General features: G+C 39.3%; 1 protein-coding gene across 2 annotated transcripts in view; it reads right to left on the bottom strand.

Annotated features, from left to right (window-relative positions):
• Positions 1-3425: 3425 nt before the first annotated feature.
• Positions 3426-12778, bottom strand: part of LOC127801002 (cleavage and polyadenylation specificity factor subunit 1) — a 61253-nt gene continuing 51900 nt past the window's right edge. For both annotated transcript variants that reach the window (XM_052335744.1, XM_052335754.1), the window contains exon 26: positions 3426-4116. In XM_052335744.1, coding sequence (XP_052191704.1) covers positions 4002-4116 — 115 coding nt within the window. In that variant the 3' untranslated portion in view covers positions 3426-4001. The remainder of the gene's footprint in view (positions 4117-12778) is intronic.

The raw sequence follows: 12778 nt of genomic DNA, 5'->3' as shown, positions 1-12778 counted from the left end.
GAAAGGACAAAAGAAAGAGAAAAAAAAAGAAAAGAAAGATGGAGAAACAATCAACTATACACATAAATATGAGTTTGGTTTGGTTTGGTTTTGGGGTTATATTTTAATTTAATTTGTTGAATAGACTGTCCTCCATAAGGGGAGGCCCTCCACATCTTGTCAAAGAAGGGCTATAAGGTGATCCCTCACTAGGACCACAAAATTGGCTTTGCCACCCCCTCCCTCTCATTAATTTGAACACTTTAGTTCTGAGCAAATGAGAGGCCCTCCCTTCCTTTCTTGTCAGCTCTCCCTCTCTCTAGAGGCTTAAGTGTCCGTCCATTATTAGGATCCCACTGACAATAAATGCTTTTGAAAAATTATTAAAATGACATGATATCTTGAGACAAATTTATTTTTGTAAAACAATTAAGATAACGTGATCTTGAAAAAATATTGTCTTTTGACTATTATTATAAAGGGGAGATTTATATATATATAAAAAAAAGAATTTTTTAGTGAAAAAAATATGAATTACCTATTTAAGGCAATAACTATGCACTAATGATCTCAAAATCTCGTACCAAAGTATAACCTATGATTTGAAGGGAAATGGAGAGAGTGAGAGTCTAAGAGAAAAGAAAACATCATGGGGGAGGGAATGTACATCACACAGTGTGTGTGTGTGTGTGTGTGGGTGGGTGGGTGGGTGCGTGGATTAATTGATGAGAAGGAATGGAAGGAGAAAATGCTTCACTTTTGTAGGACATTCCATAAGGGGTCGGTCCCAATAATTCCTTCTTTTAAGTAAATACACTCGTTGGAGTTGGGGCAAACCCTAATTCACACACACTTTTTCCCAATTGAATACGCACGTGTGCCATCATCATCTGTACGTATGCAAGTCGACCAAATGATTTGGTGCCGTACGCACGTGTGGACAGCCCGGCACACGCGAGAGCCGCTTGGCCCTCCGCATCTTGCACTTAAAAGCATGCCCAATCTCTGCTCTGTTTCATTGCCTCTTTTGCATTAGTTTACTAGTTCGGTAAAATTATTATAAAATTGAGTAAAATTTGTTAAAATAAATTTATATTAAAATAAAATTTGAACATTATTTGAATGTAATATTATTATAAAAATATAAAATATTTTTTATATCTTATTTTTTTATTTATATTTTAATTAACAAATACTACCATAAGAAATAATATATAAATCTAACGAAAAAATCCTAGCTCAAGAACACTATGTTCTTCTCGACGTTCAGAATTGGTCAATTGTAATTTGTGTGCCCGCATTGAGAAAATAAATACGAAAGAGAAGAAGAAAAAGCACTCAAAGAATTTTTACGTGATCCGACTTGAATGACATATAGTTCACGATTGTCTCTCTAGTTATTTTGACAGAATAATAGTATATTATTGCTCATCCTCCTGTATAATGGTTTTTGACCCCTATTTATAGTGTGGGGGTGTTTACAATTTTCATAAATTCTAAAATAAGAGGATAATATTATGGAGACAATATGTACTTATCAATTCCATAAAATCGGGAATGCATTCCGCATTATCAAGGGTTTGATTTGCTTTAGATAAGACATGTGGGTGTCTCTTTCGATTATTCTATGGTCTTTTTGTTCTGTGAATTGAACAAGTTTGGCCAGTGAGCTAATAACATTATTGGGAGCTTGCTTACTTCCGTAGTTTGAGTTCGAGTTTCCACGATGTGTGACCTTGCTCTGACGACCTTAGCCTTAGGGCCATTGAGATTCGAGAGATTGACCCGGCCTACTGGGTCGAGTTCAACCCATAAAAAATGTGGTCCGAAAAATATCCATAACACTGACCTAGTCCAAGCGATTTATGACCTCGCCATGACATCTTTAACTCGGATATTAGTGGGCTTTAGAGAGACTAGGCTGATCCAGTAGACTTCTCCACCCCATAAAATACCTGTAACAGTTCTCATATAATTTTTACTTTTAAACAATGACACACATTGAAATAAGCCACAAAGAAACTGTTTTCTGAAAATATTTTTTGAAATCAATTCATAGAATATGTTTTCCCAAATTTATTAGGTTTCTAAACTTAAAAAAGAAGATACTACTTGTTACAAAACCCGAACAACACTGTAACCGTGGAATAAAAAACGCTAGATCGTGCACAATACATACTAAATTAATTAAAAATAATAATAATAAAGAAGGTTGACAAATTAGTTGCTTTATAAAAGATAAAACTTGTCCAGTATGGGACCCTTGAAGGAATGCTCCACCATTATGAGGAACCCTAAACTACTATTGGCCTAGATTTATTACACCATCTCACACTGCAATAAACCATCATAATTTCTGCTTGGCTCTCTCTCTCTCTCTCTCTCGGTATGTCTTTGTAGGGCTATTAAAAGTTGGACAAAGTTTGAAAGATTTATTAGGCTTCTTTTAAACTCATTTAGATGTTAGTATTTAATTAATTAAATTTAATATTTAATTTTCAATATTTAATAAATTAATTAAAATTTAACACATCACATATCTATGTAAAATTTTAAATCTTACTGAATTCACCAAGTACCATCTTTAAAAAGTTATGATATGGGCCTCAACAATTTAGCAAATTCGTGTTCCATTGGTACATACCTACATGGTTCATTTTAATTGGGTTGCTCATTTATCCTTTTTCCTGGAGGATTATTAAGTGGAAGTGGCTATTTAACATTGTTGTAGAAATAGATGGAGGAACCTAGCCCATGTTTTAGTAAGCCAAAAGCCTTTGAAAAAAGTGCTTTTCTAACATTTATTTCTAAAAAAAGGAATTTAGTTTTTGCCAAATGATATGATAAATGTTTTATTATTGTTATATAATCTGAATCAATAATAGCAAAAAGAGTGTTTATGTAATTAATATTAATTGATAAGTGTAATTAATAGTACCCTGTTTATATTTTAAATATATTTACTGAGAATGTGTCTGCAACAGGATCCCATGACCTGAGCCATTCTACTCTAACCTCATCAACCTGAAAGGTCATTCCATAGGGTCGGGTATTCCTTCATGCAGAGGTTAAGGCATATCATTGGCGGATAAGATCCTCAGCAACTCACAGATTTAGGTACTGAAAAATGGTTTCTAGATCATTTTGGAGAGGATCTAATGCCCAGCTTAAACCAACTATAATCAAACACAATATAGACCATGGCCCACTCTGATTTATCAACACAATCATATCATTGACACCAATGCAATATTCAGGAAGCAGGTTTCTACTTGGTGAAACCAATCTGAGTGGGGATAGTATTTCTTTTCTGCATCTCCATGGAATTTTGAAAAATTCAAACATCTGAGAGAGAGAGATACATAGGGAGGTAGGAATTTATCGAACAAAACAGCGATCCTTTGTATGCGTCAAAAGTCCATTGATGAGAAGGGGCTGGGCAATGCTTGAACCCAATTCCTACAGTATATATATATATATATAGAACAAAAGAAGAAAGAGTAAGACAGATTTGCATCTTCTATTTACATGTTAGAACAATTGGCTCAGCTCCTACTGGAAAATACATTAAATCCAGGCAGTGGGCCGAAAGCATGGGCGTTCACACAAAATTTTCCGAGGATCTCAAGCTTACAACTGTTTTGGTCATATTCCCACCCTCCCATAGCATAGATAAAATTGGCCGTCCCTGTTAAAAAGTGACACATGAGTTCACTTTCATCCACGGCAGGAGCAAAGGAGGAGCCAATCTTAGATTGAATTGGTTAGATTTCATCAGATTCTATGTCGATGGCACATGATATAGGACCACCAAGGACCCGGCTAGTCAATTTTTGCTGTATCAAAAAATGACCAGATTCTATGCAGATGGCAATTTAGGATCAGCGACGGCCCAGCTAGTCAATTTTTGCTGTATCAAAATGACCAGATTCTATGTATATGGCATGATATAGGTCCAACAAGGACCTGGCTTGTCACCTTTTGCCGTACCAAACTTGTTTGCTGAATTCAAGTGTCTACCCTCACAAGAAGCTCGTGCCTAGATTAAGATCATGCAAACTTGACATAATCTGTGAGCGAGTTGTCCCAATCTGGTGAGCAATCTCAAGCTGTTCCTCCAATGGAAGCATCTCGTAACTGCAAAATTGTGGAAACCAGAGGTCATTTTACAACTGCTTACGATTCAGTGCACTGAATACAAAGATTTTTATGTTCTCTAAAGCAATATTTCTGTCACTAGGCAACAATAAAGTTACTAGGAAATTCAATGGATCCATTAATTCTTGTGTAACCACTTAATATCAAAGTGCCACAAGTAAGATAGTTGAACAATCAAGAAACATGTCTATATATAACCAGTTATAGGCCCTTCTGGAAAACTATTTCCAACTTTCACTATTATTTTGTGATGGCAATGCTTATATTCTACACTGCTGCAGTTTTTTAACAAAGAGCTATTCATGACAATGCCTCTCAGATGCTCAAACATAATATACTTGTTGGGCCCAAACTTGTGATATGTGAACTTCGGTTACAACCAGAGAGAAAGCAGAGAATTGACAGTTTTCACTTTGATTTTGAAGACAAAATGGTGGATAACTGAACTCGTAATGAACAGAATTGTCTAAGTCAGGCAAAAATGTAATCTAGTAATTTAGAATTCAAAGAGTGGTAACGAAAAGAAAAGCTGAAATACATTTATATTAATCAGAAGACATTCAAATGACCTTCTCTAGTACCTCCTCTATACTGCAGTACCCTGAATTGTGCATGCGTGCGTGCGAGTGTTGGGGATGGGGGTGGGGGTAGAAAACCCTAAACCCTAACCCCTGCGACACTGGATATCTGTTGGACGAACTGCTTTTTCTCCAGCTGTGATTTGTGCCAAGATCAAATTTGCCTTGGCCTTGTATGTATAGAAGGGAGAAAAGGCCACCTTGTAAAATATTAGAAACTTACACTCTACCCAAGCTCTTAGCCTGATATGTGCTAGAATCTATGCGGCTAACCCACTTTTTGAGATTAAGGCTCAATATGTTGTTGGGAATATGGTTATATTGATGATGAGGATCAATTAAGACCGCTTTCGCCCTTGATTTGAGGAATAAAACAGCTAGTTCATTGTTACTAAAATGAGACCGGACCAGCCAGTTTGACTGGTCTAACTGTGAACCCGTCACTAAGCCTACCCTGTTTGAGAAAAGATTGGAAATACATATAAACAAGTCAAACGGGTTAGTTTTAATTTTTATCCAAGGTACTAAATAGTCCGTAGTTTTAAAGATCTCTTTTTCTTTATTAAAGGAACAAATTAGTGTTGTGTGATAGGAACCCCGATAGAAATCCAAACAACAATCAATTACCAATAACTATCAATACTTTTCAGCAAGAAAACAAGAACAAACCAGGACATTCGAGAGGCCCTTACTCTTCCAATTCTTCTATCAAAAACTAGCTACCCTCTCCCTCTTCTTCTCAGCTCTTTATACCGCTCCTCTGTCCCTCTCTAACTGAATTCCCTTACACATGCAGATTATTCCCTTAGCCTATGGATTACAAAACTACCCCTCATACGCACATGATGGTTGTAACAACTTGCATGTGCTAATTCCCTATTCTCCCCTTCATGCTTGCTGGTCTTTGGTAGGTTCGATACACCGGTGGCCTATCATTACTCCCCCCCCCCCCCCCCCCCCCCGCAGCACTTTCACCTTGTCCTCAAGGTGAATAGTAAGAAATTGTTCCTGAATCATATTGTAGGGCTCCCAGTTCATCGTGGCGATTGCTTGCACCACTGCTACTACCAGTGGGGCTACCATTCTCACTGTCCTCAAACTCACTGGTAGCATAAAAAACATATTCCTCTGTAGAATTCCACGAGTACCGACTCAAGAAGTAACTGGTGTCAAGTGCACTCTCTGATGAAGGAACAAAAGCAGCCTTCTGTCTAGCAAGGGTGTCCTAGTTAATAACTCTGAAAAATGCATGCTGCTTCACCTCCGAGGCTCCTCCTGCTCCTAGTCTTTGATGAGGATCTTCAGTTAATAACCGATCAATGAGATCTTGGGCTTCATAGCTCATTTCTTCAGGTACCCAGGGGCTAAGGTATCTTTCGGTTGAGAATATTATCAAATATTATCTGAGGATGCTCAGCATTAAAAGGTGGGATACCAACAATCAGCTCAAATAGAATGATACCCACAGACCACCAATCTGCAGTTGCACCATGCCCTGTCCCTAAGAGCATCTCGGGAGCCAAATAGTCAGGCGTTCCAATAGCAGACCGTTTCTTTCGTCTTTCTTGCTGATGCTCAGATGCAGTTAACTGAGGTTCATCTTCTCCCCATAGCGATGTCCCACTAATAGCCGACCAGATAAATCACCAATGTTGTTGATGAGACCAACCCTTGAAAGCCCAAAATCTGTTAACTCATCCCACATAGTAGAATCAACCAATTCCTCCTTCAGCATTTCAACAGATTCAGCACTGTTCTCATTCTAACATCTCTATGCCCAAGAGTGAAAAGAATGTTGGAGCCAATCAGAATTTAAACAAGACTCCATTATCATAAGCGGAACTTCTATATCATTGGGCTCCACAACAAAATGCAAATTGAGCCCTTGACTTCTAGAAACATGCTGCCCTTCCACCATCATAACCTGCTTAGGCGAGGCACACACCCCCTCATGATGGTGAGAATACATAGGGGCCCTCCATTATCAACCAACCCCATGTAAAATTTTTGAGAAACCTGGCTAAGAGTCAAACAATCTTCCCAGACCACATGGACCGTTGATGGCGTCCCCTTCCTTGGCAAGATGCTCTCCTTGGCTGTCATCGGATCGACAGTTCGTGGCCTTTTAAATGGATCGATTGTCGGCTGCCCTTCTGCCTCGCCGTGGAACTCCCCAACACCATCGTCGTTGGCAGCCACTCTGCCTCACGACACCATCATCTGCTCAACCGCGAATCCCCCTTCAATATACAACTCGTCCCCCACGCCTTCCAGCATGGACCCTAAGCGATTCCTCAGCAGCCCCTTCAACTCCTTCCAGCTTCTCACTCTTCATCTCTGTTGCTTCCACTGGAACCATGAAAATGCAACACCCTCCCAACACCATGCTGTTGCATCTAACTTCTCCTCATCAGTCATCCCAGCCTCCGCAAAGTAACGTTCGACTTTGAATATCCAGCCGTCACGTTCTTCACCTTCAACGAGCGACATCTCCAGCCTTCTTCCACGCACGTCCGGACGCCAATTCCCTCCAATTCCACCCTCGAACTCCCTGCCCATTTTGATTCCAGGTGATCCCTTGGAATTCTGGGTAAATTCCAAAGGTCTATCCCCCTTCTTCGCGTTGCTCTTCTTCTCTCGTTCTGGATCCTCCCACTTCTTCCTCAAGTATGCGAACTGGTCCCGCATGATTGCTACCTTCTTTTCCATCGATTGCACCTCCCCTCTTCTAGCGTCGACTCCCTTCTGCAACCCCTCCATCTTTTCCTTGATCATCTGCTCCAGCCCTGATCGGCCTCGACACCCTTCATCTCGACTCGGATGACCGGGCTTTAGTCCGTTGATAAAGGGGCACTTGACGGACACCCACTGTCGAAGCGCAAGGAACCTCTCTTCCACTATGCCTTCCTGCGCAGTCCTGAACCTATCCCTCAACATCGACTTGAGCTCCGTCCAGCTCCTCACCCGTCGTCGTCTTTGCTCCCACTGGAACCACGATAGAGCCGCTCTTTCAAAGCATGAGGCCGCCGACTCCAACTTCTCCGCATCGGACAACTGGTTCACCAGGAAGTAGTGCTCAGCCCTAAAGACCCAGCCATCTGGATCATCTCCCTCGAAGATGGGTATTTTCAGGCGTCTCCCACGGTACTACTGCCTTCCGACACCATCGACCCAGCCGCCCCCTTCGCCACTTCTCCCTTCAGCTACCGGCGTTCCCTCCCTTGACACGGGCAAACCTGCAGGTTGGTCTTCCTTATCACGCTCCCCATTTCTCTCTCTTGCTCCTCCCGTCTCTCCTCGTTCTTCCTCTTGCTTGCCCGCTCCTGTTCTTCCCATCTCGCTCGCATCCTCGCGAACAGCTCTAGCAGGTTCGCTAGGTGTCTCTCCATCTTTTGAAACGCACTCCTCATGGCATCATCTCCCAGTGGAATGCCTTCCACCCTCATCTCCAAATCACTGACTGGATCAGTCAAGTTCACCATTTGGATCGAAACCTGGCTCTGATACCAAATTGATAGGAACCCCGATAGAAATCCAAACAATAATCAATTACCAATAACTATCAATACTTTTCAGCAAGAAAACAAGAACAAACCAGGGTATTCGAGAGGCTCTTACTCTCCTAATTCTTCTATCAAAAACTAACTACCCTCTCCCTCTTCTTCTTAGCTCTTTATACCGCTCCTATGTCCCTCTCTAACCGAATTCCCTTACACATGCAGATTATTCCCTCAACCTATGGATTATAAAACAACCCCTCATACGCACATGCTAGTTGTAACAACCTGCATGTGCTAATTCCCTATTCTCCCCTTCATGCTTGATGGTCTTTGGTAGGTCCGGCACACCGGTGGCCTATTATGTTGGTAAGAAAAAAAAAAAAAAAAGGAAACCAAAGAGTGAAAGATTGAAACAGCTAGAATCCTCTGTTTCCCCAAAATCCTTAGTCCTCGCTAAGATAGAACTCCTTGCTTCAAACCCTCTCAAGTCTTTTTTGTTTTTTAATTAGTTCATAATGATGAAATTTGAATATTTAATTAGTGATTCATGTTTTGACATTATTTTAATATTTTTTGAATATTAACTGTTACAAAATTGGATCGAAAACAAATAACGATCAAACCAATCAATCACACACGAACACAGAATTTTATGTGAAAAACCCAAATCGAGAAAAACTACGGACAAAACGAACAAAAATATCACTAACCAAATATTGGTAGTACAAAAGTGATATTGGCACCCACTCTGTAAAATTTCACGTGACCTGGACACTTATTTATAGACCTAAAATCATCAATGAATGTACATAGGAACTCATATCCTGATCAGAAGATGATTCAAGAGAATATTCTTCCAGATAAGATAAATTCCAATTAAAATCGAATTTAACATCATTATAATCACAGTTAAATTAGGAAATTCAATCATAGGTAAATTAAGATTTTGAGTCATAATTATCAAAAATTTCCACCTTCACTCTAAATCTACAGATGGAATTATTTAAAATTCTTTCTTTAAACGAAATCACGGAGAATCAATCTCCCTAACGAATACCAACCAAATCCTCACAACGAGGAATATCAATCAAATTCACACAACGCTCACTGTAGTAGATATCTTCAGCTACGCTCAAAGCATAGGCGACATAATCAGCTTCAACATACTGTTGAGGAGGTCTGATATTCTTGTTTTTGGACTTGACTTGGGGCATGACTTAATCTGAGATGAAGATGACAACTTAGATATTTAACCCTTGTCGATTTTAAGCTCCACTTGAATATCAGAACTCTGATTACATGTAGGGTTGGATACTTTTGCAGACGAACCACGAAGCATAGCAAGTTTATCAAAAATAACATCTATGTTAATCATGACTTTAGACGCTTCTAGATCTCATAACTTATAACCCTTAACACCATATTTATAACCAAGGAAGAGACATCATTTAGATCTTGGTTCTAATTTACCATTATCAACACGAACAAATGCAGGACATCCAAATATTTTTAAATCAGAATAATTCGTAGGAGTACCTGATCATAACTTTCCTAGAGTTTTCTTATCAATAGCGAACGATGGAGATTGATTAATCAGAAAACATGTTATATGAGCAGCCTCGATCCAAAAAGACCTAGATAAATCGGAATTAGACATCATACACGGTATCTTTTCTATCAAGATTCTGCTCATCCGCTTGGCCACACCATTTTGCTATGGCGTATCTGGAATTGTTAAATGCCTTAGAATTCCCTATTTTCTGCAAAAATCATTAAATTCACGTGAACAAAATTCTAAACCACTATCTGTGCGAAGACACTTAATCTGACTGTCGGTTTATTTCTCAATCATAATCTTCCACTACTTGAAAGTAGCAAAAACATCAGCCTTCTGTTTCAAAAAGAAAACCCAAACTTTCCTAGAAAAATCATCGATGAATGTTAACATGTATCTGACACCATCTGTAGAAGGTACTTTGGCCGAACCCCAGAGATCAGAATGGACCTAGTCCAGTATACCTTTCGTATTGTGAATCCCTTTAGTAAATACGACTTGTTTTTGTTTACCGAAAACGCAGTGTTCACAAAACTCCAATTTTCTAGTACCCTACCCTTTAAGGAGTCCTCTTTTGCTCAATTTAGCCATACTTATTTTACTTATATGTTCAAGACGCATATGCCATAACTGAGTGATATCGGTATCAGATAAAGAAAAAGTAGAAAAAGAAACATCACTTGTAATGGTAGAACTCTGCAGAACACACAATCGACCGTATTGTTTAGTATTTTTTATCACAACAAGAGCCTCTACTGATCTTAATAACTCCACCTTCACCAATGAACTTGTACCTATTCAAATCAAGAGTACTCAATAAAATAAGATTTCTTTTAAAATCGAGAACATGTCTGACATAAGTTAAAATCTGAATGATACCATCAAACATCTTAATTTTAACTGTTCCAATGCCATCAGTTTCACAAGAAGAATTATATTACCCATCAACACTTCACCATAATTCAAAATTTTATATGTCGAAAACCAATCCCTATTAGGAGACATATGAACGTGCATGCTGTGTTGATGATCCAATCTTTACTAGGTTTAATAACCTCATTAAATACCACCATAAGTTCCCTATCATTATTATTATTTTCAACAACATTAGTTTCACCGAAAGTTTCTAGTTGTTTTCTTTTCTAGCCATCTTCCTGTCTCTTAAGTTTGTTCTGCAGTTTATAATACTCATTCTTTGTGTGTCATTTCTTCTTACAATAATTACAAACTTCTCCTTCGTTCCTGGACTTGGATCTACTTTTCCTTCTACCACTAGAATTTCTATCTTGTGTTCTTCCTCTAATCAACAGACCCTCCCCTAGATTCTCAAAAGTCTCCAATAACAACTTATAAATTTTTTCTTTCGAGAATAAAGCATCATAAACTTCATCTGGGTGAGAGTATCCCGACTATAGAGTATGGTGTCTCTAAAAGTTGAATACAAGGCCGGTAGAGAACACAACAAAATCAGACCTCAATCCTCATCATCATACTTAACCTCCATACTTTCCAAATCAAAAACAATTTCTTTAAAAACTGTTAAATGGCTTTCAGTTGACATACCTTCAACCATTCGATGAGAATATAACCTTTACTTTAGATGCAATTTACTGGCTCTTCGTCATACACAGTTGTTTCAGTTTCAACCATAAAGCGGCAACGTTCTTTCAAAACATCCTACAAAATTTAATTTGATAAATGTAGATGTATCTGAGACAAAGCCTTACGATCTTTACGCTGTTTTTCCTTAATGCTCCATGATTGTGGCATTTTTTTAAAGCCCAAAAGTGCATCATCTAAATCCATATGTGCCACAATTACACGCATCTTAACATGTCATAGCGAAAATCTAATATTCTGATCCAACAAAGGAATATTGTACTTCAACGAAGCCAATAAATAACCCCGGATAATATCAAAATAATTTGAATAAAAAACCCAACTAAAAACGGATCACAAATACCAAATTTGGACCAAATTTGGGCAAAAAACAGATCCGGAACTAGATGACAGATCTGAAGCGGGTCGCGGATCTTGGTGGGTCGAATCAATGGGTTAGACCAGATCTGGGTGAGATCTAGGTTAGCTTGGAATAGCCAACAATGGTTGAACTTCCACTATGCGTTACTGGTAGATTTGAAGACAAACGTTGGAAGCAATTGATGGTTGTTTGCAGCAATAGATGACGAGGAAGCTCATGGTCTGCGAAGGGACAAACGATGACCAAAAAAGGGAGATCGAGCAGTGGCCAATGGTACTGTAACTAAGCAAGGGGCCTCGAATGCCTCGATGCCAGGACAGAAGGCGAACAACAAAGGGGAAGAAGAAAATTCCAAGCGGCCAGCAGCGATGAGGGCGATGGTTGAAGCTCTAGAAAGAAACAGAAGCTATCGCGATGCAGGGGGGCGAACGATGTCGACGGTGACGACCGTCGACAATGGCAGAGGCTTCTTTGGCTGTCGGCGACGGAGGAGGCGAACGTGTGGCAACGGCAGTCATACGACGATAGTGGTAGAAGCTAGGCAACCCAGCTGAAGAAGATGAAGATGATACTGAAAATCAGATCCAATGGTTGAGATCTGCAAACGGTTGATGGTTTGATCTAACAGCTTTGATATTAAATTTGATCGAAAACAAACCACAATCAAACCAATCAACCACACATGAACACATAATTTAACGTGGATCTCATGGAATACACATAAATGAACCAGATAGATTTAGCCAGAAAAGTGAAGTCAAGCACATAAACGAACCAAAGAATACAAATGGAACCAAAGAGGTGGGGGAGAGAGAGAGATTGAGACCTAAAGGGAGAGGTGGGTCAACGACATGAGAGAGACAGATAGATTGATCAACAGAGTAGGGGGAGGGGGGGGGGGAGTGCTAGTGTTAGTGCCAAAATGCTAGATTTACATTACATGAGATATATGTATGTGACACTAATGATGTAATTTTGTTCATAAATAAAAATGTCATATCTTCATTTATACTCTCTGTATTTCCTT

This window comes from Diospyros lotus, chromosome 1 (assembly GCF_014633365.1).
Source record: "Diospyros lotus cultivar Yz01 chromosome 1, ASM1463336v1, whole genome shotgun sequence".
Taxonomy (NCBI): Eukaryota; Viridiplantae; Streptophyta; class Magnoliopsida; order Ericales; family Ebenaceae; genus Diospyros; species Diospyros lotus.
Note: the sequence above shows the minus strand (reverse complement) of the source record. Positions and strands in the feature narration are given on the sequence as shown.